Genomic DNA, 26,630 nt, shown 5'->3' with positions numbered 1-26,630 from the left:
AGTGCAGTGGCATGATCATAGTTCATTGCAGCCTCGAGCTCCTGGGCTCGTGATTCTCCTGCCTCAGCCTCCTGAGTAACTGGGGACTACAGGTGCATACCACCATGCCCAGCTATTTTTATTTCTTGTAGAGATGGGTTCTTGCTATGCTGCCCAGGGTGGTCTTGAACTGGCTTCAAGTGATCCTCCTTCCTCAACCTCTCAAAGTTTTGATTATAGGCATGAGCCACTGCCCAGCTTGTTGGTTTATCTGTTTTTAATTTGGGCCTGAAGTGAGTGGTTATAGGATCATTTTGTAAGCAAGGAAACAAGTTCAGATTGAGCCAGTGCTTCTCGAACAAAAATGGATGTGAATCACCAGTAGATACTAAAATGCAGGTTTGGGGTCAACCTGGTGGCTCATGCACTTCGGGAGGCCAAGTTGGGTGATCACTTGAGCCCCTGGAGTTCGAGACCAGCCTGGGCAACGTGATGAAACCCCATCTCTGGCCGGGCGCAGTGGCTCAAGCCTGTAATCCCAGCACTTTGGGAGGCCGAGATGGGCGGATCACGAGGTCAGGAGATCGAGACCATCCTGGCTAACACGGTGAAACCCCATCTCTACTAAAAATACAAAAACGAGCCGAGCGAGGTGGCGGGCGCCTGTAGTCCCAGCTACTCAGGAGGCTGAGGCAGGAGAATGGCGTAAACCCGGGAGGCAGAGCTTGCAGTGAGCTGAGATCTGGCCACTGCACTCGTCTGGGCGACAGAGCGAGACTCTGCCTCAAAAAAAAAAAAAAAACCCATCTCTACCAAAAAAAAAGTCTGGTGTGATAGCACGTGCCTATAGTCCTAGCTACTTGGGAGGCTGAGGTGGGAGGACCACCTGAGCCCAAGGAGGTTGAGGCTGCAGTGAGCAGTGATTGTACCACTGCATTCCAGCCTGGGTAATAGGGAGACCCCTGACTCGCATTTCAAAACAAAATGCAGGTTCTAATTCTATAGGCCTTAGGTGAGGCTTCAGACATGTCTTTTTCTTTTTCTTTTTTTTTTTTTTTTTGAGACGGAGTCTTGCTCTGTCGCCCAGGCTGGAGTGCAGTGGCCAGATCTCAGCTCACTGCAAGCTCCGCCTCCCGGGTTCACGCTATTCTCCTGCCTCAGCCTCTGGAGTAGCTGAGACTACAGGCGCCCGCCACCTCGCCTGGCTAGTTTTTTTGTATTTTTTAGTAGAGACGGGGTTTCACCGTGTTAGCCAGGATGGTCTCGATCTCCTGACCTCGGGATCTGCCTGTCTCGGCCTCCCAAAGTACTGGGATTACAGGCTTGAGCCACCGCGTCCGGCCCAGGCATGTCTTAATTGTTTTTTCTTTGAGATAGTCTCTGTTGCCCAGACTGCAGTGCAATGCACTATCATAGCTCACCCCCCTCCCCCTTGACCTGGGCTAAGCCATTCTCCCACCTCAGCCTCCCAAGTAGCTGGGACTAAAGGTGTGTGGCACCATGCCTGGCTGATTCTTGTAAATTTTTTTTGGTGGAGATGGGGTTTGCCATGTTGCTTAGGCTGGCCTTGAATTCCTGGGCTCAAGCAGTTCTGCCTTCCAAAGTGCTGGAATTACAGAAGTGAGCCACCACACCTGGCCCCTAGATACTTTTTTAAAATAACCTCCCAGGCCGGGCGCGGTGGCTCAAGCCTGTAATCCCAGCACTTTGGGAGGCCGAGAAGGGTGGATTACGAGGTCAGGAGATCGAAACCATCCTGGCTAACACGGTGAAACCCCGTCTCTACTAAAAAAATACAAAAAACTAGCCGGGCAAGGTGGCGGGCGCCTGTAGTCCCAGCTACTCGGGAGGCTGAGGCAAGAGAATGGCGGGAACCTGGGAGGCGGAGCTTGCAGTGAGCTGAGACCGGGCCACTGCACTCCAGCCTGGGTGACAGAGCCAGACTCCGTCTCAAAAAAAAAAAATAATAATGAAATTAAAATAACCTTCCAAATGATGCTGTTGGTCTGATGTGACCACATGTACAGTAGCAAAGGGTTAGATAACAGTAAACGTTGGAGCCAAAATTCAGGTGCCCAGCCACACTGCCAGAACTATTGCTGTCAGTCTTTAATAAAGTATTAGTCGCATGAGAAGGGCTTGGAATCCTGATTTATTCCATACTTAGCTGAAACCTACAATGGCAAAGATGGTTTGCACTGAAGGGGTTATTGCTTAGAGAAAGTGAAGCTGTCAGACAAAATACCAGTCACCGGTTTTTCATGCTTGACCCAAATTGTATGTCATGGAGATTATTTAAAGTAGGAGTAATATGCATGTGTACGAAAGATTGGAGAGGGGTGAGTTCTCTGATTTGGACTTTTCCAAGCACCTGTTGGAGGACCGTGGTTCTTGAGAGCAGAGGGGTGAAGGGGCATGAATGTTACACGTAGCTGGAGAGCTTGGTGCCTGGTACTCAGTTGAACTCTGAGCAATGGGAAAGGACAATGACTAAAAGGTCAGGCTTCATGCAGAAGGGAGGAATCGGTTTTGGTGCCTGGGTGCTTGCGTGAGTGGCAATGCCTAATGAGTGGCAGCAGATGGGCCCTGGGGGCACAGTTGCAGACATAACTCACCTCTCCTCCGTGACTTACTTTATTCTGATGGTACCCAGTTACCATCCCTTTCCCAAAGGTGTTTTGTATCCCTTACCCATTGCTCACTTTAGCCCCTTTACTGTGAGAATTGCATCTGAAAGATGTGTATGTTTAAGGCCAGTGCTGGGATTCACAGCTGCAATCCCAGCACTCCGGGAGGCCAAGGTGAGAGGGTTGCTTAAACCCAGGAGTTCGAGACCAGCGCCTGGGCAATAGTGTGAGACCTTGTCTCTATTTCGAGCATTTTTTGGCTGGGTACAGTGGCTCACGCCTGTAATCCCAGCACTTTGGGAGACTGAAGCGGGTGGATCACTTGAGCTCAGGAGTTCAAGACCAGCCTGGGCAATATGGCGAAACCCTGTCTCTACTAAAAATACAAAAAATTAGCTGGGTGTGGTGGTGCACATCTGTGGTCCCAGCTGCTTGAGAGGCTGAGGTGGGAGGATTGCTTGAGCCTGGGAGGTGGAGGTAGCAGTGAGTTGAGATCGTGCCACTGCACTCCAGCCTAAGGGACAACAATTTTTTTCCCTTAAAAAAATTTTAATGTCTCAAAAAAAATTTTAAATGTATATATTGTATTTGCATACATAGCACAGCATGCTTTTGCAGCCTGAGATGCCTCAACTATGTGTTCAGGATGGTTTAAGAGAGCATTCGTCGAGAGCAACTATGGTTTTTTGTTCTTCGGGGCAAGGTAAGACCCCAGCACAAATTCAGCCACTGCTACTTCTCAGATACACCAGGTTCTTCCTGCAGCCTGGGCAGGGGAATGGGGTGGGATACCTGGAAAGAAGGTGAACCTTGAAGACTCCGGCCAGCCTGCCAGAGGGGATTTCAAGAACTTCCCAGCCCAGGAGATCTGCTGACTGCCATAGTGCAAGCACTGGAGGAAATGGGACACCCATGTATGAAAAGGAGCAGATAAATCATAAAGCTTAGGCGAGTGTGACACCCCATGAGACTAGCATTTCCCAAGCAGGGTGCCATGAGAATGGGATTCAGGGTGCCCATATAGGATCCCTTTGGCTTTTAGAATGACATGGTGGAACCTGGAGAGCCTGACTCACCCATCCTCCCTGGGGCCAGTCACCCCTGGCCAGGAGCAGCCCCCTCCATTTACCTCTGTACGCCTTACAGATGAATTATTTTCTACACGTGCCAAGATGTGAAAAAGGTTGGAAAGCTTTAAGCAGCCGCAGAGGTCTGGGGTGAAAGAAGGTGAGAGGAGTTTAGCTGAGAAGAAATATTCCAGTAGAATAGAGCCTGGGGAATTGGAAGAGCAAAGTGCCAGTGGCTGGGGGGGGAGGGGCATTTGTCCTTGTAAAGATGATTTCCCCCTCCTGTGTTGGAGGGAAAGTGAATAGAAGTTAGCCTGCAGCAAGAACAAATATACCCCAAGGTCTAGGTCACTGCTTTGTGGCTGACAATCATCTGATCTGCCCTTGAGCACAAATGGAAAGTCTGGACCCAGAGCTGCAGCTGATGCTGATGCTGAGGCCGCTGAGGCTTGATGGGAATAAATGGACACAGCCTAAGAGGATGTGGGCTCCTGAGGCTGGCGGCGGCCCCCGGTTCCAGCTGTCTGGACAGAGGGTTTAGACTGCCCTCACCTGACCTGGCCAGAGGATCAACCTGCTTCCCCCACACAGAGGCCGCTGACCACTAAGAGGTGAGTGTGTCTGGGCAGAGGTGCTTTGGGCTGGGATGAGGAGGGGGATAACGACTTTGAGGGGCTGAGGGCCTGCCATCCACCAGTCACTTAGTGTTTGGGAAGCAGCTGGCAAGTGACTCTTCTCCAGCAGGAATCTGTCGGGCCAGAGGATGGCCAAGTGGGTTACGCAATTACAAATCTGTCTTTAGGCCTCTGACTGCTGGAAGGTGGTGTGACAGTCCTGGGTGAGGCTGAAGGAGGTCAGGGGAGGCGTTCTCAGGGTGGGAGGAAAAGGTGCCTTCACAGTTTCCACAACACCCTGGGAGGTGATGTTATTACACCCACTTCCATAGCTCAGAGAGATTGAATTATCTAGCCTAAGGCTACAGAATGAGTGGCAGAACTGAAATTTGACCGCAGAGCTCTGGCTCCAAAGCCTAGGCTCACTCCACTCTGTTGTCCAGCCACTGAGGAGCCCCAGGGGAAATCAGCTCTGCCCCTGGCAGCCTTTCCAGTCCTGGGGGGATAGTGCCACCTCCCAGGCCCCTTTGGGCATGAGACCAACAGGGGCCAGCCCTCACATGAGCACTGGATGGAGCTGTAGTCGCAGAGAGATCTCATCATGCCAATGATTGTCAGAAAACCTCCCAGGGGTCCTGTTCCTGGGCCCAGGTGGTAGCTCACTGACCTTAAATGGCAAAGCCAGCTGGTCCACACTGTCCAGGCTGTAGCTTCTCTAGTGAGGGGACATTTTTGTCCAGGCCTCCCCCTGAACTCTATTCTCAGGTCACAGGGAGATACAGTGTCCTTGCAGGATGGCTGCTGCCACCTGCCTGGTCTCCTGCCAACAGGGACACCAGCTGAGGCATAGGCAGGACAGTGCACACCTGGAGCCTCGCTCCTCTACACCCTGGGGCCAGAGTGGTCAGTGCCTGTCAGCTGAGGCCACAAGGTGAAGCTGGCAGAGATGACCCAGGCAGATGGCTCCTAGGGCCCAATGCCAGGGTGGCTGTCTAGGAGACACAAGGCAGCAGAAGCTGAAGAGAAAATAGACCCTTGGGTGTGGGGGCTGTGGAGCAGGAGCGGGCCCTGGCCCCGTGAAATAGGTCCCCTTTGCTGACATCTCATTAGCCTGTCACTGCCCCTTTCAAGCCAAGAATCTAGTGCCCCTGAATTTGTCAATGTCAGCCCCGAACAGGTTTTGGGAAAACAGTTCTTTCCTTCTCTACACTCCCTCCGAGTCTGCAGCAGGAAAGCAATAGTCAGAATCAATGAACCTTCCAGAGCTAGAGACATGTCTGCTTTAGTCATAATACAAAAAATGCTTTTAAACACTAGTTTCACCACTGGATTGTTTTTCTCTATTTTTATTTATTTTTATTTATTTATTTTTTTGAGACAGTCTTACTCTGTCACCAGGCAGGAGTGCAGTGGCACGATCTTGGCTCACTGCAACGTCTGCCTCCCGGGTTCAAGTGATTCTCCTGCCTCAGGCTCCCAAGTAGCTGGGACTACAGGCATGTGCCACCACGCCCAGCTGATTTTTGTAGTTTTGGTAGAGACAAGGTTTCATTATGTCGGCCAGGATGGTCTCCTTCTCCTGACCTCGTGATCCGCCCGCCTTGGCCTCCCAAAGTGTTGGGATTACAGGTGTGAGCCACCACGCCTGGCCTCTTTTCCTCTTATAAAAATTGGAACAGACGGCCAGGCGCGGTGGCTCAAGCCTGTAATCCCAGCACTTTGGGAGGCCGAGACGGGCGGATCACGAGGTCAGGAGATCGAGACCATCCTGGCTCATACGGTGAAACCCCGTCTCTACTAAAAAATACAAAAAAATACAAAAAAAACCAAAAAAAAAAAACTAGCCGGGCGAGGTGGCGGGCTCCTGTAGTCCCAGCTACTTGGGAGGCTGAGGCAGGAGAATGGCGTAAACCCGGGGGGCAGAGCTTGCAGTGAGCTGAGATCTGGCCACTGCACTCTAGCCTGGGTGACAGAGCGAGACTCCATCTCAAAAAAAAAAAAAAAAAAATCAAAAAAAAAAAATGGAACAGACTATAAAGGTTTTACAGAATATAAAGGTTTCCTAATTACACAAAGATCTTGTCCACAGAAATTAGTTTAACTCTTGGAGGAGGACAGGTATGAATGAAACCTCACTCTGTCTCCCTTCAACCTCTCTGCACACTGCTCTATTTTTATCAAATATCTCCTTTGGCTTCCAAGAGATGTCTAGTCCAAGAGTAAACTAATACTGAAATGCCCTTGGCAAAGGTAATTCAATTATACTATTCTGGCAATCATCTCCAGTTTTTTGTTTGTTTTTCTTACTTTTTTTTTCAATACAGAGTCTTGCTCTGTCACCCAGGCTGGAGTGCAGTGGCACCATCTCAGCTCACTGCAACCTCTGCCTCTTGGGTTCAAGCGATTCTCCTTCCCCAGCCTCCCGAGTAGCTGGGATTACAGGTACCCACCACCACTCCTGGCTAATTTTCGTATTCTTAGTAGAGACAGGGTTTCACCATGTTGGCCAGGCTGGTCTCGAACTCTTGACCTTGTGATCCGCCCAACTCGGCCTCCCAAAGTGCTGGGATTACAGGCATGAGCCACCATGCCCGGCTGTTTTTCTCTTTTTTAAATTGAGCCTGATACTTGCTAAGTTTATTTTTTTAGAAACTGAGTCTTGCTACGTTGCCCAGGCTGGCCTTGAACTCCTGGGCTCAATCACTCCTCCCACTTCAGCCTTCTGTGTAGCTGTGACAACAGCACACCGCACCGGGCTTCATTTTCAACTTTCAAGTTTTATTCGTCCATTATTTTTGGAACACCTATTTGGTGCAAGTCACTGTGCTGGGTACTATAGGAAATATATTTAGCTTTTTGCTTCTCAGATTGTAGAGACAGACCACACATGCATAATCCCAATTCAAGACAGTATATGCCACATGTCACAGAAGAGGCTGTCATAGGCAGTAGCCATTGTTGCATAGCTACTTCAAAGCCATTCCCAGCTTGTTCCACTTGCCAACACAACCCAGCTCTGTCCCGGTGTGGGACACCCAAGTGCATCGGAGGGGCTGGGCTTCACCACCAGGGTGAACCTTCCCCTAAGCCAATCAAGGTAATTCCAGTTGTTTTGCCAGGGTCTGGTTAAGGAACCAGCATGTGATGTAATTATGGAAATGAGAGGTGAGGTAATGTCTGCCGGTTGGGGGTTGGAAGGAAGATATTCTTGCAAAAATTTCCTTGCTCTTATAAAAGAACTCAGGGAAAGGATTTTCCTTTTGCAGCCCTGGGCATTACTGTGTGAGCACATTGTGCTTGTGCTTGTGCCTGGTGCTTGAGTTTGCTGCAGCTGTCTTGTGACCAGATAGGGACAAACACGAGGACAAAAGCTACCGCTCAGAGCAAGGCAACACAGAAAGCTGAAAAGAGCATGGGTCCCGATAGAGTGCTAAGCCCCTGAATTAACCAACCTTGACACCAAACCTTGCTCTGCTGCCGAAGTTTTTAGAAGATTTTAAGTCCCTTTATTGTTTAGGACATTTTGATTTGGGTCTTCTATTGTTTCCTGCCAAAAGCATTCTAACTAACATTAAAGTCTTATGTAATTGTTAATATAATTTTTTTTCCTTATTTTCTGCTGGGCGCGGTGGTTCATGTCTATGATCCCAGCACTTTCGGAGGCTGAGATGGGTAGACCACTTGAGGTCAGGAGTTTGAGGCCAGCCTGGGCAACATAGCAAAACCCTGTCTCTACAAAAATAAATAAATAAATAAAATAAAATAAAATAGAAGAAGCCAGGCATAGTAGTGTGCGCCTGTGGTCCCAGCTACTCCAGAGGCTAAGGTGAAAGGGCTTGAACTGAGCCCAGGAGGCAGAGAGCTGTGACTGTGCCATTGCACTCCAGTCTGGGCGATGGAGCAAGACCCTGTCTCCAAAAAAAAAAAAGAAAAGAAAAGAATTTTTTTCTGTATTTTCTTCTTCCTCCTCCCCCCCCCCCCTTCTTTTGTAGTAGAAACAGGGTTTTGGCAGGGCACGGTGGCTCATGCTTGTAATCCCAGCAATTTGGGAGGCCGAGGTGGGCAGATCACTTGAGGTCAGGAGTTTGAGACCAGCCTGGCCAATATGGTGAAACCCCATCTCTACCAGGTGTGGTGGCATGAGCCTGTAATCCCAGCTACTCAGGAGGCTGAGGCAGGAGAATCACTTGAACCCAGGAGATGGAGGTTGCAGTGAGTCGAGATCGCACCATTGCACTCCAGCCTGGGCGACAGAGCAAGACTCTGTCTCAAAAAAAAAAGAAAAAAAAAAAACGGGGTTTCACCATGTTGCCCAGACCGGTCTCAAACTCCTGAACTCAAGAAATTCACCTTCCTCAGACTCCCAAAGTGCTGGGATTACAGGTATGAGCCACTGTGCCTGGCCAGAAATTTGTAGTAAAATAATTAATAATAAAAATATGAAGGCCCTGTTTTCATTCAGGCCAAAAAGTATTAAGGCCCTTTTGAATTTGCAGAACCCCTTTGCCAGTGCAAACCTTGCCCTGGGCGAGTGAAAATCCTGTCCCCTCTTTCTTTCCTCATATGTTGCCTTCTTCCACCTGTAGTTCCTGGTCCACCAAATGGATCTGCTTTTTCCTTCCAGTCTTCCCAGGTGCCTTTGCCAAACTCAAACCATAAATAAAAAGAACACAGACACCAGGCATGGTGGCTTCTGCTGTAAAACCAACACATTGTGAGGCTGAGAAGGAAGGATTGTTTGAGGCTAGGAATTTGAGACCAGCCTGGCAACATAGTGAGACCCTGTCTCTACACAAAATTTAAAAACTACCCAGGTGCTGTGGCATGCACTATAGTCCCAGCTACTCGGGATGATGAGGTAGGAGGATTGACTGAGCCTGGGAGATCAAGGCTGCAGTGAGCTGTGTTCATGCCACTGTGCTCCAGCCTGGGTGACAGAGCAAGACCCTGTCCCAAGGGAAAAAAAAAAAGGATAGAACATCTGCAAGTCCAAACAGTGTGCCATCTCCTTTTTTTTTTTTTTGAGATCGAGTTTCGCTCTTGTTGCCCAGGCTGGAGTGCAATGACGCGATCTCAGCTCACCGCAACCTCTGCATCCCAGGTTCAAGCGATTCTTCTGCCTCAGCCTCCCAAGTAGCTGGGATTACAGGCGCCTGCCACCCTGCCTGGTTAATTTTGTATTTTTAGTAGAGACGGGGTTTCTCCATGTTGGTGAGGCTGTTCTCAAACTCCCAACCTCAGGTGATCCACCTGCCTCAGCCTCCCAAAGTGCTGGGATTACAGGCGTGAGCCACCATGCCTGGCCTCATCTTCTTCCCCACAGCTATGAGTGGGGCCTGTGGCCTGATGTGAGGGGATAGAGAAGAGCAAGGAGGCTCCACCCTGAAGGAATGCCCCCCTCCTAGGTACCCATCAGAATGAGCCTGACCCCAGGGCAATGCAACAGCTTCCAGAGCCTCCCATGCTATTTCAGACCAAGGATCTTGTAGACACGGAGCAGTGCAGGGTGACGTGGATGAGACCCAGATCTGAGGGCTCTGGGATGTGAATGGGGTTAGCTGACTGGTTGCTCCCCATGTGGAGGCTCTGGGGCCTATGAGAGGAAAAAGCCCAAGTTTCCATTACTGGCCCATTGGTTTCCTCTATTCTTCCTCCTCCCCTCTTTCCACTACCCGTCACCTCCATTTACCTTCTCCTCTCCCCTCTTCTCTTCCCCCTTCATTTCCCACTTCCCTCTCTCTCCCATTCAACTCTCCCTTTTCCTGTCTCCATCTCCTCTGCCAGTGCCCTCCCCTCCAGCCAGGGGCCAGCACAGATAGCTGAGTACTACAGAAAGAATCCAACTAGAGAGTGAGAGAATGTTCTTCTTTTGTTGTTTTTGTTTTCTGAGATAGGGGCTCCCTTGGTCACCCAGGCTGGCATGCAGTGGCACAATCATAGCTCACTGCAGCCTCAACCTCCTGGGCTCAACCAATTCTTCCACCTCAGCCTCCCAAGTAGCTGGGACTACAGGTGTGCACCACCATGCCCAGCTAATTTTTAAAATTTTGTAGAGACAGGGTCTCCCTATGTTTCCTAAGCTTGTCCTGAGCTCCTGGGCTCAAGCAATTCTCCTGCCTTGACCTCCCAAAATGTTGGGTTTACAGGCATGAGTCGCTGTGCAGGACCAAGAGAATTTCTGACAGACATTGCCCATCAGGTCACTCTGGGTGTGAGAGCCACTGACTCCAGAAGCTCAGTCCTGGTGGCAGCTGTCAAACCAACACCTACATAGCCTGCAAGCAGAGGGCAGGCGGGGCAGTTTGTAGGGCTTCAGACCCTGTGCATTTGTCTGCTCAGCTGTCACCCAACCTCTCCCTGCAAAAGGCAGGGTGAGACGGATGGCAGAGTGTCGTGACTGAAGAAGAGCCTCTGACAACTGGCCTGATGGGCACGGGCCCCTGCCCTGTCTCATGTCAGGCACACGCATGTGCTCCAGTCACTGCCTGGGAAAAGGCATAACCGTGTACCAGGGTGAGATCTCTCCCCAGCTCACAGAATTGCAAGTACTGCTCCCCCTCAGCATCTTCAGCAGGAAATAGGGGGTTGGAGATGAGGGGCTGTGCCTGGTGATCCCAGTTTTCCTCCTTCTCTAATCTTCCAAGGATCCAGGCTGAGGAGCTCAGAGGTTGTGTGGAGGAGGGAGGGGGATAACAAATGGGCCCACATCAGGGCTGCACCTCCTCTTGGACAGTCCCAGTACTCAGAGTTAACAGGGGTGAGGAGGATCGCTGCCCTCCTTGGACACCCCGACTGTGGTCTACTCTAAAAATCCTCCCTTTACCTGGGGAGGAGATTGCAGGCACGCTCCACCTCCAGCACGGTCCTGAGGTGGGTTGTCCCCACTTCCCCTGCCCTTTCCTTCCTGGGTAAAGGGATGACTGCTCATTCCCATCCAGAGGATCTTGGGGCATCCCCCTGAGAAGGAAGAGCTTAGGACTCCTTCCCCACTCCACAAAGAGCAGTTAAAAAATAAAAACATAAATTCAAAATGCAAACAAAGGCTACTCTGGGCACACTGCCTATGGGGTAGCCTATATCCATAGGGGGCTGTTAAAAAAGTAAAACAACAATAACAACAAAAAACAAAAAGAACTACTGGGGGCAGTGGTCTGAGACCCACCCCTGTCTTTAATAAATGCCTATTTTATTTTATTTTTTAATGGAGTTTCACTCATTGTTGCCCAGGCTGGACTGCAGTGGCATAATCTCAGCTCACTGCAACCTCCACCTCCTGGGTTCAAGCGAGTCTCCCGTCTTAGCCTCTCAAGTAACTGGGACTACAGGTGCCCACCACCACACCCAGCTAATTTTTGCATTTTTAGTAGAGACGGGGTTTCCCCATGTTGGCCAGGCTGGTCTCCAACTCCCGACCTCAGGTGATCTGCCCACCTTGGCCTCCCAAAGTGCTGGGATTACAGGCGTGAGCCACTGTGCCCAGCTGATATTTGCCATATTTCAGCTGGGCCTAGTGATGAATACCTGTAATCCTAGCGCTTTGGGAGGCTGAGGCAGGAGGACTGTTTGAGCCCAGGAGTTTGAGACCAGCCTGGGCAACATAGCGAGACCCAGTATCTATTTTAAATAAATAAATAAATAGAAAAAATAACACCTTGATTTTGGACTTCTGGACTTCAGAACTGTGAGAGAATACATTTTTGTTGTTCTAAGCCACCAAGTTTGTGGTAATTTGTTATGAAAGCTCAAAAAAACAACAACAAAAAATGACATAAACTTTTTATTATTATTATTTTGACATTAACTTTTTTTTTTCTTGTATTTTTAGTAGAGACAGGGTTTCCCCATGTTGACCAGGCTGGTCTCCAACTCCCGACCTCAGGTGATCCGCCCACCTAGGCCTCCCAAAGTGCTGGGATTACAGGTGTGAGACACCGTGCCTGGCTTTGACATTAAGTTTTTAAAGAGTCCAGGACTCTTAAAAAGTCTTATAGAATGTCCCAACTCTGAAATTGTCTTCAGATTGACCTTTTAAAATCCTAAATCAGGGCGGGGCAAGGTGGCTCATGCCTGTCATTCCAGCACTTTGGGAGGCAGAGGTGGACAGATCACGAGGTCAGGAGATCGAGACCATTCTGGCCAACATGGTGAAACCGGACTGCAGTGGCATAATCTCAGCTCACTGCAACCTCCACCTCCTGGGTTCAAGCGAGTCTCCCGTCTTAGCCTCTCAAGTAACTGGGACTACAGGTGCCCACCACCACACCCAGCTAATTTTTGCATTTTTAGTAGAGACGGGGTTGGGCATGGTGGCGCGCCCAGGATGTAGTCCCAGCTACTTGGGAGGCTGAGACAGGAGAATTGCTTGAACCCAGGAGGCGCAGATGCAGTGAGGCGAGATCGCGCACTGTACTCCAGCCTGGTGACGAAGTGAGACTCCGTTTCAAAAAATAATAGTAATAATAATAATAAAATTTTGTATCTCTACTAAAAATACAAAAAATTAGCCAGGCGTGGTGGCAGGGACCTGTAGTCCCAGCTACTTGGGAGGCTGAGGCAGGAGAATCATTTGAACCTGGGAGGTAGAGGTTGCAGTGAGCCAAGATCGCACCACTGCACTCCAACCTGGTGACACAGCGAAACTCCGTCTCAAAAACAAAACAAAACAAAACAAAAATCATAAATCAGATTAAGTTATTCCCTGTTTCAAACCCTCCAATGGCTTTTAATTGCATTTAAAATAAACTCTTTACTCTGATTTTTAAAGCTTCATGATATTTGACTCCTTGCCATGCCTCTAACCTCACCTTTCCCACTCTCCTCCCTCATCTGCCTTGTGCCAGCCTCACTGACCTTTCTGCAATTCCTCAAACATGCCAACCTCATCCCAGCCTTACCCTTCTGCTCAGGTGATGACTGAATACAATTCATGATTTTCAAATCCTAGATTGCTTGGAAATAGATATAAAGAATGTTATTGGGGCAACTGAGGGAATCTGAGTATGGGCTGTGTATTAGGTAATAGTTTTATCAGTATTAAATGTCTTTTTTGTTAGTCACAATTTTTTTTACACAGATAAAGGCAAATCAATGTTAAATGTCTTTAGTGGGCTAATCCTACTGTGGTTATGTAGGAAAATGTCCTTGTTCTTAGGAGTCACATGCTAAAGTATTCAGAGATTAAATATAATGATTCTAACACTTCCGGAGGAAATGTGGCAAAACATTGACAACTGGGAAGGATATATTGGTGTTCATAGCAGCATTCTTTCAACTTTATCCTGGGTTTGATTTTTTTTCAAAATAAAACAGAGTAAAAGGTAGACAATTTAAAGAAAAATACTTTAATCCAGGAATACTTAAAAATCACTAAGGCATTTGTCAATGCCCTTCTAAAGATTCAGAAGATCTGGGTGGGACCCAGGATTCTGCCTTTTCACGACCCAGGCAACCCTCAGGCAGCTGCACAGGCCACACTTTGAGCAGGTTCACTGAGCACTCTGCCCTTGGAGTGTGGCTCGCTGGCACAGCCCATTATTTCCCATTCTCCAGCTGAGGAGTGGCTGACTGAAAGATCAGGCAGGTGGATGGAGACGTGATTTTACAGTGAGGGTGGAACTGGAGATTGTGGACATCGTAGAGAATGGTGAGGAGCTGAGGAAAGATTTTGTCTTCCTGCCCTGTCTTTTGGCTTCTGGAGGAATAGAAGAGGCTCCTAGAACTCAGGGAAAGAATGGAATGAGGGCTCCAAACTCCTAATACCAGTGCTTCTCTGACTCTATTTTACACCTCCTTGGATAAATATCATCTGTAAACAAACAAACAAAAAAAGAAGTCACAATAAATTTTGACGTATTCCCCAAATTCCAGTGTTCCACGAGTCTTGAGTCTTGAATTCAACATAGATGCAGACTGAACACGTCAGCACGTCATTCTGACTTCTGACCAGGAGGTGGCAGCAACATACCTTGCTTTATTTTAGGGGCCTCCAACCAAGAGATTTTTTCCGGTGACTCACACACATTTGATTGACCTGGGTCCCACCCCAGACACCACGGACAAAAAGATGAGTAAGATCTGATCGCTGCCCTCAAAGATCATATTGTCAGGGAGCAGAAAGTCAGAGTCAGACATATAAACAGATTACTAGTTACTAGCTGTGTGACCTTAAGAAGTTGCTTAATCTCGCTGTGCCTCAGTTTCTTCAACTATGAAGTGGGAATAGTAACAGTACCTATGTCATAGGGTTAATGTGAGGATTAGGAGTGATTAAATAAATGTGTTAGACCTAGCAAAGGGTGGCCATTACTATGTGATACAGTGAGAGAAGGGATGCGCTGGCAGAGATGCCCACAGTGCTCCCTAACTGGGAGCAGTGGAGCCCCAAGTGGAGACAATGGGAAAGAGTTCCACTCTGGTAAAGCCACTCTGTCAGTGGGGACCCTGCAGCCAAACTGGGCTGGGAGAGTCTACCTTCAAAAGTGTGGTGCTGGATCCCTTCTGGCTGAGGCTCACCTTGGGTCCTGCGGGCATAGAGCGCAGAACACCAACAGGGTCACCTTGGGTCCTGCGGGCACAGAGCGCAGAACACCAACAGGGTCACTCAGGGCCTGATCAACCAGGATGCGCCCTTCCAGAGAGGAAACCACCACTAGCTCACAGTACAAGCTCAGACATGCAACTTGGTCCCTCTGAGCCTCAGTTCTTACTTCAGTGATGGGGAAATAGGACCACAGGAACCAAGGAACAGTGCTGAGTTCCACATCTGGAGCATCGCAAGAGCAACTATATAGTCACGCAATTCAGGGGCAACAAGGACTTGGAGCTAGGGACTTAAAAATAAAGCTCGGGGGCCAGGTATGGTGGGTCACGCTTGTAATCCCAGCACTTTGGGAGGCTGAGGTAGGTGGATTACCTGAGCTCAGTAGTTTGAGATCAGCCTGGGCAACATGGTGAAACCCCATCTCTACCAAAATTACAACAAAAATTCGCCAGGCGTGGTGGTGCGCTCCTGTAATCCCAGCTACTCTCGGACTGAGGCAGGAGGATCGTTTGAGCCTGGGGGGTGGAAGTTGTAGTGAGCTGAGATTGTGCTACTGCATTCCAACCCGGGTGACAGAGTGAGACCCTTCTCAAAAAATAAAAATAAAATAGGCCGGGTGCTGTGGTTCACACCTGTAATCCCAGCACTTTGGGAGGCCAAGGTGGGCAGATCATGAGGCCAAGGAGATTGAGACCATCCTGGCCAACATGGTGAAACCCAGTCTCTACTAAAAATACAAAAATTAGTTGGGCATGGTGGCGCGCCCAGGATGTAGTCCCAGCTACTTGGGAGGCTGAGACAGGAGAATTGCTTGAACCCAGGAGGCGCAGATTGCAGTGAGGCGAGATCGCGCACTGTACTCCAGCCTGGTGACGAAGTGAGACTCCGTTTCAAAAAATAATAGTAATAATAATAATAAAATAAATAAATAAAACACAAAATAAAGCTGGGAAGACAAAGGAATCCTGGAGAGGACCCTGGACTTCACCCAGGATGTGGAGTGGAGGTTTAGGTTTTTAAATTTTATTTTGGTTATTTATTTATTTATTTTGAAACAGGGTCTCAGTCACTGGGGCTGGAGTACAGTGGTTCGGTCACAGTTTACAGCATACTTGACCTCCTGGGCTCAGGTAATCCTCCCACCTCAGCCTTTCAAGTAGCTGGGACTACAGGTGCATGGCACCATGCCTGGCTAATTTTTGTGTGTTATGTAGAGATGGGGTTTCTCCATGTTGCCCACAACTGGTCTTGATCTCCTAGGATCAAGCAATCTGCCCACCTTGGCCCCCAAAATGCTGGGATTACAGGTGTGAGCCACCTCGCCTGGCCTGGCGTGGAGGTTTGTGTCAATCCTAGACCTGGAGAGGCAAGGAAACCCCAGCTGACAGATGCAAGTATTAGGGATGTGCTGAAGCAGAGGGTAAGGCTGGGAGGAGCTTAGCATGTCTTTTTTTTTTTTTTTTTTTTTGAGACAGAGTGACTCTGTCGCCCAGGCTGGAGTGAAGTGGCATGATCTCGGCTCACTGCAACCTCTGCCTCCCAGGTTCCATAGATTCTCCTACCTCAGCCTCCCAAGTAGCTGGGATTATGGGTGTGTGCTACCATGTCCAGCTAATTTTTTGTATTTTTAGTAGAGGCAGGGTTTCGCCATGTTGACCAGGCTGATCTCGAACTCCTGACCTCAGGTGATCTGCCTGCCTTGGCCTCCCAAAGTGCTGGGATTACAGGCATGAACCACTGCACTCCGCCGGCATGTCTTTGTTCTATGACTGTTCTTTGGCCAGCCATGGATCTCTTTACTCTCCCAATCTCCCACCCTCTCTTGCCTACATGTCCTCCTAATCCAGCTCTGAGTCCGTGGCCTGACATTTAATAGCACTCTTGGCCGGGCATGGTGGCTCACACCTGTAATCCCAGCACTTTGGGAGGCCGAGGCAGGCGGACCATTTGAGGTCAGGAGTTCGAGACCAGCTTGACCTACATAGTGCAACTCCATCTCTACTAAAGTACAAAAATTAGCCAGGCATGGTGGCGGGCACCTGTAATCCCAACTACTCGAGAGACTGAGGCAGGAGAATCGCTTGAACCCAGGAGGCGGAAGTTGCAGTGGGCCCAGATCAAGCCACTGCACTCCAGCCTGGGCGACAGAGCAAGACTCTCTCTCAAAATAATAATAATAATAATAATAAAATTAAAAAATAGAACTCTTGCCAGTAACCTAAACTTCGTTACTCACCTTCCCTACAAACCCCTGAACACATGCAATCGTTGTTTCTCTTCCAGCCTTCATCAGAGCAGACAAGGGGGAGGCAGGAGGAGGAGGGGCAACGAGAATACTGGCAAATACTTCTACAGCACGTACTAGGTGCCAAGCACTAAGTGCTTTACAGAGGGTAACTTGCTTAATCCTCCCAACACCATGAGGTAAGTATTGTTATTATCATTCCCATTTGTGAATAAAGAAAACGGGGTGGCCCGGCATGGTGGCTCACGCCTGTAATCCCAGCACTCTGGGAGGCCATGATGGGCGGATCACAAGGTCAGGAGATCGAGACCATCCTGGCTAACACGGTGAAACCCCCGCCTCTACTAAAAATACAAAAAAATTAGCCAGGCGTGGTGGTGGGCGCCTGTAGTCCCAGCTACTCAGGAGGCTGAGGCAGGAGAATGGCATGAACCTGGGAGGCGGAGCTTGCAGTGAGCTGAGATCCCACCACTGCACTCCAGCCTGGGAGACAGAGCAAGACTCCATCTCGGAAAAAAAAAAAAATGGGGTGAACAGAGGTTAAGTCACTCAGAAAACCCAAAGCACACAGCTAATTAAGGTGTGCAGCCATGATTGAACCTGTGCTGTTTGCCCAGAGTCCCCGTCCACCAGGGGAGGGTGAGGCCAGGGAGGACTTGGCTTCTTCTGCCTTGTGTCCTACACTGCTCTCAGCCACCAGGGGCACAGTCCAGAAGAAGGCCAGACCCTCACTGCTCTTGGGGCTGACGTTATCACTCTGGAGGTTAATAATAATAATAGTAATAATAAAATCAGTTTCCATTTTCAGGATTTAAGATGTGTGTCCTAAGCACTTCACATGTATTTATTTATTCCTTTAGTCCTCCTAACAACACTATGAGGTACAAGCTACAGTTATCTCCCTTTTCTTGAGGGACATGAAGGGACATAGCGATGAGCCTAAATTCTACAACACAGAGTTGTGGATCAGATGGGAAGTGTGGCAGCTGGATGCCAGAGCCCAGCTCTTAACCCAGACTCTTTGCCTAACTTTGCTCCGCCTAGTGTCTCTGGCCTGCTCCTTCTGCTTGAGGGGAGGAGCCTCTTCTGCCTTGCAGTTCCCCACCCAGGCCTGATCCACAGCTCCAGAGCCCTGCTGTGGCAGCCCTCTGTCCCTTCTCCTCCGAGGCATGTAGGTGGCCAGCAGAGCGCTTAAGCAGGATGAGGACGGGACCTCCATCTGGAACGCCCCAGACCCAGCCGCAGCCCCAGCAGCCTCTACTTTCAGTAGGCTTGGGTTCCCCACAAGCGCCCTGTAGACAGGGCCTGAGCTGGTCCTCCCCAGGCCTTGCCCACCTCTCCGGGTACAGCGCTGGCTCCCTGCTCCTGGAGGGTGGGGACAAATCTGGGATGGATGGGGCTCCAGGCCAATGGCAGCTGGGGCTCAGTGCCCAAGACTGCGGCAGGAAGTACCAAGGCATCCTTAGCCCCCTCCTCACACCCACCAAGCCTTCTGGCCCTATCCCAGGTGGGACCCTACCCCTCCCCATTCCCAGGAATTGGGGGAGGCCAAGCTGTCATTTATCAGTCCTGTCCCATCTCTCCCTTCCTCCCGCTTCCCACTCCCCTGGCAACCAAACCAGACCCATCAAGGAGAAGGAACTGGCAGCTGTGCAGGGAGAGACTAATGGCCCGGAAGGAAGGAGGGGCCTGGAGAGGAGACGAAGGCGGTAGGGATGTGAGCAGGGCGTTGGCCCTGGCCCATCTCAGAGGACACACAGAGGGGGGAGGGGGACGCTTCCCTGCAATACTGAGAAGCTGGCCAGCCAGGGAGCCGCCCTCCTCACCCCCAGCCAGATATCCAGGCAAGAGCCTCAAATCTGCTTCCCCAGATGCACTCTCTTGTCCTCAGGTCCCATCTGAGGCAGACCTGTCTCACAGGAGAGTGCTGGAGTCCCCGGCAGTAGCAGTATCCCCAGCCCTATGGTTCCTGGCAAACCCAGCAGACCTCAGCAACCCGGCTCCTGCAGATGATCCGAGCTGCCTCTGTCCACTCCTGGGCAGGTTGTGCTTGCATTCTGGAAGCTGTTTGACATACAAAGGCCAGATATCAGCCTTCCCGCTAACTCTGGGGTAGGGGAGGTGTGGTGGGGTGTGTGATTGTGTATTTGTGTGTATGTAATGTGTGTGCACATATACAAGGCTGTGTGTATGCATCCGTTTGCGTGCACAGGTTTGTGGACCTGTTTTGGGGCCTTCTCTCTTTCAGACTGCTGGGGATGGGCACCTTCTCTTTCCCCATCTCTCCCCATCCAGCCTCACCCATCCCTGGTACCTGCAACTCATCAATACTGGAAACCAGCTCCTGCCAGTCCAACCATCTCTCAGCCTTGGCAGCAGCTGTTGCCCCTCAGCCCCCTCCCCTTCCTACCTCAGGAATCACTCTGGTTCCCGTAAAGCCCATGACTGAGCAGCAATTGGTGTGGGGTTGGGGGAAGGGAGAATCCAGTAAACCCAGACAGAATACAAAAGGCCCACTCAGCCCAGCCCATGGCATGGGGCAGACCCTCCTGAGTGGGATCCAGAGCTGGGTCCAGCCACCCTCAGCCCCCTATGAGGTACCCACCTAATTGGGGCTTCTTGTGGGGTAGGTCTAGGTTTGGGGGCTGTGTCTTTAAGGCTGAAACATCAGCAGACAACCTCTGCTGGGCAGTGTTCAGGGGAGGGGGAGGGGAAGCAGGGCTGGTCAGCCCATTAGCAGCAGAGCTGGCGCCAGGCACCAGCCCTTCACAGGGCCCTGGGGATTAGGGAGAGTAGCTCTTCCCCAGCCCGATCTGCCTCTGCGCCCCTGTCTCCTATTCCTCTCTAAGTGTGGTGAAGGAGGGGTAGCTGACAGTAGGTGAAAGTAGAGCCTGGCCTTCAGGGGGCAAGTCAAGGCACCAGCTATGGGGCCTAAGCCAGGTCAACTCTCCCTCCAGCTGGCCTCCTCCCTACTCCTGTGCGAGAAGCCTGCCCTTTAACTTCAGGTCCTTCTACCTCCCAATTTTCAGGGACCCTAGTTTAAGTCAGGCCTTCCTACCCTAGGTTCTAGCTTTGGGTGCTTGTTGGGAGGTAGTGACCCCCACTCCAGCCGCAATAGGGGGCAATCAGAGGCCTGCAACCAGGGAAGGGAGGGGAAGGCGCTCCTGCTGTTCCGCAGGGGTGGGGCATCCCCCTCCCCACACAACCCCCCTCCAGCGGGCCATCAGGCCAGTAGGAGGAGCTGCCCGTGCCCCCCCTGAGACCGCAGGGCTATAAAGCCGCCTCGCAGCGGTCTGCGGCTCCTTCCCAGCCCCCGGCCTAGCTCTGCCAACGGTGACTGCCCATCCTCGGCCGCAATGAGCCACCACCCGTCGGGCCTTCGGGCCGGCTTCAGCTCCACCTCATACCGCCGCACCTTCGGGCCACCGCCCTCACTATCCCCCGGGGCCTTCTCCTACTCGTCTAGCTCCCGCTTCTCCAGCAGCCGCCTGCTGGGCTCCGCGTCCCCGAGCTCCTCGGTGCGCCTGGGCAGCTTCCGTAGCCCCCGGGCGGGAGCGGGCGCCCTCCTGCGCCTGCCCTCAGAGCGCCTCGACTTCTCCATGGCCGAGGCCCTAAACCAGGAGTTCCTGGCCACGCGCAGCAACGAAAAGCAGGAGCTGCAGGAGCTCAACGACCGCTTCGCCAACTTCATCGAAAAGGTGCGCTTTCTGGAGCAGCAGAACGCGGCCCTGCGAGGGGAGCTGAGCCAAGCCCGGGGCCAGGAGCCGGCGCGCGCCGACCAGCTGTGCCAGCAGGAGTTGCGCGAGCTGCGGCGAGAGCTGGAGCTGTTGGGCCGCGAGCGTGACCGGGTGCAGGTGGAGCGCGACGGGCTGGCGGAGGACCTGGCGGCGCTCAAGCAGAGGTCAGGGGGCAGGGCGGGACCGCGGCCGTCGAGGCGAGGTCGAAGCGGCCGTCGAGGCGGCTGCTCTTCCCTCCCCTCGCTTCCGCTCTCCATCAGCAGCCCAAGGGTGTGGCTCCCCTTACCAACCCAGGTGTGTGCAGGCAGCATCCTTGCCTACGGACTCCAAGTCCCCCCCGCCTCCCACTTTGCTCTGAGTGTCAGGGGAGGTGGGAGAAGTGGGTATCTGTGCCTCTCCTGAGTAATGAGGGAACCCCCTTTTCAGCTCCCAGTCCGTTAGAGAGAAAGCGGGGCAAATCTATCAGACAGCCTCAGTCCTCCATTTAGAGTCCTGGGCAGCAGCAACAGCCTCTAACCAGATCCCGGGGGGCGCGCGGTCTGGGGTGCCAGCTGGGCGGCGACCCCGCAGTTCAGCCTCTGCACGCTCTTCCCGTCAGGTTGGAGGAGGAAACCCGCAAGCGGGAGGACGCGGAGCACAACCTCGTGCTCTTCCGCAAGGTGAGTCCGAGCCCCTCTCCGAGTTCAGCATCCCCACCCCAACCCCCGACCTCAGTATCCAGAGGTGGCATCGGTGGGCGCGGGGAGAAGGGGGCAACCAGACGCCTCCCGAGGCAGACAGGGAGATCTGGTCCTTCCTCGGCCTGCGCAGCTCCTAACTTCTCTTGAACCTCCACTGCCACCCCTCGAAGGACGTGGACGACGCCACTCTGTCCCGCCTGGAACTAGAGCGCAAGATTGAGTCTCTGATGGATGAGATTGAGTTCCTCAAGAAGCTGCACGAGGAGGTAAGTGGGCCCAGTATTAGGGGCGGCTTCTGAGGTTGTGGGGTGGTCTTGCTGGAGCTGGCGGGCGGAGCGGAGGCATAGCCCTGGGGATCAGGACGATGCTGGCTAGACGCAGCCCCTCCACCCCAGTCTACAGGTGGTTAGACTCCCACCCTTGCGCCACCTGGCGGCGGGCAGCGGGGCTGTACCTCCGAAACCTGGCCTCTGGTCTCGCTCCCGCGGGGACGCAGGGCTGTACGCCCCGCCCTCCCTGGCGCCCCCTTCTGTTCGTTCAAGCGTTTCTTCTCTTTTCTGTGCACGAACTGCGTGGCCCGCGCGGGATCTGCGCCACTGTCCATCCTCTGCCTGCTCCCGGCCGTAGGAGCTGCGAGACCTGCAGGTGAGTGTGGAGAGTCAGCAGGTGCAGCAGGTGGAGGTGGAAGCCACGGTGAAGCCGGAGCTGACGGCAGCGCTGAGGGACATCCGCGCGCAGTACGAGAGCATTGCCGCGAAGAATCTGCAGGAGGCGGAGGAGTGGTACAAGTCCAAGGTGCCAGAGCCGGGAGGGCCTGCGAGGCGGGGCGCTAGGGTGGTGTAGCGCGTCCCAGCCGACTCAAGCCTGGGTTACCCCCACTTCGCAGTACGCGGACCTGTCCGACGCTGCCAACCGGAACCACGAGGCCCTGCGCCAGGCCAAGCAGGAGATGAACGAGTCCCGACGCCAGATCCAGAGTCTGACATGCGAGGTGGACGGGCTGCGCGGCACGGTGAGTACGAAGCTGCGCGCCCGGGCCCGGGGAGCGGACGATGAAATGTTCCGCAACTGGCCCCTTCCACTCCCCTACCCCAGAACGAGGCGCTGCTTAGGCAATTGAGAGAGCTGGAGGAGCAGTTCGCCCTGGAGGCTGGGGGCTACCAGGCGGGTGCCGCGCGGCTCGAGGAGGAGCTGCGACAGCTAAAGGAGGAGATGGCACGGCACCTGCGGGAGTACCAGGAGCTCCTCAACGTCAAGATGGCCCTGGACATCGAGATCGCCACCTACCGCAAGCTGCTGGAGGGCGAGGAGAGCCGGTGAGGGTGGGGCTGCTGGGGAAAGGTAGGGAGGGGTCGGGACTGGGCGGGGAGGGGCGGGGCCTGGGCAGGGGCTCTAACAGCTTGCTTCGCCTCCAGGATCTCCGTGCCCGTCCATTCTTTTGCCTCCTTAAGTATAAAGACGACTGGTGAGTCTGCCTTTGCAGCCTGTACCTCTCCTTGTCCACTTCTGCGCTCCTCGGGCTCCTGCTCTGACTCACTTCAGGGATCTGTTCTCCCCATGGAACTTCTGGGTCTTGGCCTATACCCACCCCTACTCCTCACACCCCGCCCCTCCCCTGCCCTCAGGGATAGCAGTGGGAGCCTAAGAGGAGATATTCCCAAGCCTTACCCCTTGAATCCTTCATCCTACTTTCTCCAGTGCCTGAGGTGGAGCCTCCCCAGGACAGCCACAGCCGGAAGACTGTTCTAATCAAGACCATTGAGACCCGGAATGGGGAGGTGAGGCAGGTCCCCTAATCCCAGGACCCCACCATTTCCCATATTGTTTCTGAGTCCCAGCCTGGCTATCGCTAATCTTACTTAGGGTGGGTAATTCTTGGGGAGAGACAGAGGAGGAGACAGAGAACATGGATAGATAAACAGGAGTCTCTGCTGGATCATAGAGCCCCAAGGAGTGGGGCTCTATGATCCAAAGGAGTAGGATGGAGGGTGGCGCTGAATGGCTTGTGCCCATCATGTGCCCTGTCCCCAGCAGGTGGTGACAGAGTCCCAGAAGGAGCAGCGCAGTGAGCTGGACAAGTCTTCTGCCCACAGTTACTGAACCCCTTGGTCCAGAGCCTTGACTCTGCCCTAGGCCTGCTCTAAGCCCAAACCCTAACACAACTCCTGAATTGTCTCCTCTTCCACTGCATGTGTCTAAAAGGTGGTACCAGGCATCCCTTTCCTGGCTTATGGCCAAGCCCTACCCGGCCAGCAGTCGCTGAGCCTCTCCCTGCCCTGACACTTGATGTGACCTATGTGCTCCCCTTTTCATGTCCCGATAAGAAGCCAATGATCCCCCCACCCTCAGGACAAATCTACTCCAGCCACGATGAGAAGTGGGTGAGCCAGGGTCTGAGTTTCACGTTTGAACCAAATAAAATGCTGTCAAGAGAAAACTCTCCAGTGCATTTGTGTCTGTGGAAATGTGTGGGGGGTGCCTGAGGGGCGGAGCCTCAGCGGTGTTCTCCCTTTTCCTCGAGTCATTTCTTTGCTGGCTGTCACTCTCTTGGCATCAATATACCCTTCTAGGTTTTCCATCTCTGTCCATTCCTTCTCAGCTTTTGTTCCTCACCTGCAGCCTAGAATGCCCAGCCACCTGCTGGGTGCCTCACAGGCCACTCAAACTCAATCTGTCCCAAACAGAGCTCCTCACCTCCCTCTGCAATCATGCTCTTCCTCTGGATTCCCTGCCCCAGAAGAAGGCACCACTAAGACACCTAGTTCCCAAGTTAGAATTCAGCTTAACTTATGCACCCTCCTTTTCTTCACCTGACTCCCAATTCTGTGAAATCTACTTCTTTTGCTATTTAAAAAATTTTAATAGGCCAGGCAAAGTGGCTCACACCTGTAATCCTAGCACTTTGCGAGGCCGAGGCAGGTGGATCACGAGGTCAGGAGATCGAGACCATCCTAGGTAACATGGTAAAACCCCGTTTCTACTAAAAAAAAAAAAAAAAAAAAAAAAAAAAAAAACAAAAAAATAGCCAGGCGTGGTGGTGGGCACCTGTAGTCCCAGCTACTCAGGAGGCTGAGGCAGGAGAATGGAGTGAACCCAGGAGGCCGAGCTTGCAGTGAGCTGAGATCGCACCACTGCACTCCAGCCTGGGTGACAGAGCTCAAAAAAAAAAGGCCGGGCGCGGTGGCTCAAGCCTGTAATCCCAGCACTTTGGGAGGCCGAGACGGGCGGATCACGAGGTCAGGAGATCGAGACCATCCTGGCTAACATGGTGAAACCCCGTCTCTACTAAAAAATACAAAAAAAACTAGCCGGGCGACATGGCGGGCGCCTGTAGTCCCAGCTGCTTGGGAGGCTGAGGCAGGAGAATGGCGTAAACCCAGGAGGCGGAGCTTGCAGTGAGCTGAGACCCAGCCACTGCACTCCAGCCTGGGCGGCAGAGCGAGACTCCGTCTCAAAAAAAAAAAAAAAAAAATAACCGGGCGTAGTGGCACACGCCTGTAGTCCCAGCTACTCGGGAGGCTGAGGCAGAAGAATGAATTGAACCCAGGAGGCAGAGGTTGCAATGAGCTGAGACCGTACCACTGCACTCCAGCCTGGGCAACAGAGTGAGACTCTGTCTCAAAAAAAATTAATATATAAAAATTAATTATGTATTTATTTATTGAGATGGAGTTTTGCTCTTTTTGCCCAGGCTGGAGGGCAGTGGCGCAGTCTCCACTCACTGCAACCTCCACCTCCCGGGTTCAAGCAATTCTCCTGCCTCAGTCTCCCAAGTAGCTGAGATTACAGGTGTGCACCACCATGCCCAGCTAATTTTGTATTTGTTTTTAGTGGAGACGAGGTTTCACCATGTTGGTCAGGCTGGTCTCGAACCCCTGACCTCAAGTGATTCACCCACCTTGGCCTCCCAAAGTGCTGGGATTACAGGCATGAGCCACTGCACCCGGCCAAAAATAATTTTTAAATTTGCTTCATGAGTTGGGATCTCGCTATGTTGCCTAGGCTTGTATTAAGCTCCTGGGTTCAAATGATCCTCCTGCCTCAGCTGGCCAAAGTAATGCTAGGATTACAGGCATGAGACATCATGTTAGGCTTTTTTTTTTTAGACTGTCTCACTCTGCCACCCAGGCTGGAGTGCAGTGGCACAATCATAGCTCACTGCAGCCTTGACCTTCTGGGCTCAAGTGATCCTCCCACCTCAGCCTCTTGAGTAACTGGGACCACAGAAACATGCCACCACTCATGGCAAATTTTTCCATTTTTTGTAGAGATAGGGCCTCTATATGTTACCCAGGCTGGTCTCAAACTCCTGGGCTCAAGTGATCCTCCCACCTCAGCCTCCCAAAATGCTGGGATTGCAGGCATGAGCTACTGTGCCTGGTATGAAGTCTACTTCTTAACTCTCTTTCAAGTCTGTCAGGTTCTCCCCGTCCCCATTACCAACATCTTAGTCCAGGCCACCATCATATCTTGCCTGCGTCACATTATCTACATTATCAATGGTTTCCTTCTCCTGGCGTGCTCTGCCACCTGCCCAAATCTATTCAATACCCTTAGTAAATCAGATTATGCTATCACCATCCCTGCCCCTGCTTGAAAATGTCTATTTCCTGGTGTGTCACCAGGTGTGGTGACTCATGCCTGTAATCCCAGCACTTTGGGTGGCCAAGGTGGGAGCATGGTTTGATGCCAGGAGTTCGATACCAGCCTCAGCAACACAGAGAGACCCCATTTCTACAAAAATTAAAATATTAGCCAGGCATGGTGGCATAAGCCTGTGGTCCCAGCTACTTGGGAAGCTGAGGTAGGAGGATCACTTAAGCCCAGGTTGTGGTTGCAGTGAGCCAAGAAAAGTGCCACTGCACTTCAGCCAGGGTGATAAAGTAAGAACCTGTCTCCACAAAAAGAAAAAAAGAAAAAAAGAAACACCCATGCTGTCTTCCAACTTCCAGCTCCATTCCTCCATTCCATCCTACCCTTGCCTTCAAGCCAAAATTCACATCTGAATTTAAGATGATCTTCTTCACTCAGCTATGGTGCTAGGTGCAAGGAATAAGCCAGAGTCCCTGATCTCAAGGAATTTACAGTTTGGGATGGGGGAGATAAGCAGCATAAGCAGACAATTTCAACCTCATAAGGAG

The 26,630-nt window shown here is 51.9% G+C and overlaps 1 protein-coding gene across 3 annotated transcripts; it reads left to right on the top strand.

Annotated features, from left to right (window-relative positions):
- The first annotated feature begins 7,284 nt into the window (after positions 1-7,284).
- PRPH (peripherin) lies at positions 7,285-23,938 on the top strand. Of its 3 annotated transcripts, XM_033222206.1 has the most exons (11): positions 7,285-7,384; positions 17,111-17,251; positions 18,964-20,973; positions 21,408-21,468; positions 21,660-21,755; positions 22,117-22,284; positions 22,376-22,501; positions 22,585-22,805; positions 22,905-22,954; positions 23,188-23,267; positions 23,524-23,938. In XM_033222206.1, exons 3-11 carry the CDS (start codon positions 20,429-20,431, stop codon positions 23,587-23,589), a joined length of 1,413 nt encoding a protein of 470 aa, XP_033078097.1. In that variant the 5' UTR covers positions 7,285-7,384; positions 17,111-17,251; positions 18,964-20,428; the 3' UTR covers positions 23,590-23,938. The 3 variants fall into 3 exon arrangements, with proteins under 3 accessions (XP_033078097.1, XP_033078098.1, XP_033078096.1); XM_033222207.1 differs by lacking the exons at positions 7,285-7,384; positions 17,111-17,251 and adding an exon at positions 18,600-18,781; XM_033222205.1 differs by lacking the exons at positions 7,285-7,384; positions 17,111-17,251 and having other exon boundaries at positions 20,246-20,973; positions 23,521-23,938.
- Positions 23,939-26,630: the final 2,692 nt, after the last annotated feature.

The sequence above is a fragment of the Trachypithecus francoisi genome, unplaced genomic scaffold (assembly GCF_009764315.1).
Source record: "Trachypithecus francoisi isolate TF-2019V2 unplaced genomic scaffold, Tfra_2.0 Lachesis_group11, whole genome shotgun sequence".
Lineage (NCBI taxonomy): Eukaryota > Metazoa > Chordata > Mammalia > Primates > Cercopithecidae > Trachypithecus > Trachypithecus francoisi.
Note: the sequence above shows the minus strand (reverse complement) of the source record. Positions and strands in the feature narration are given on the sequence as shown.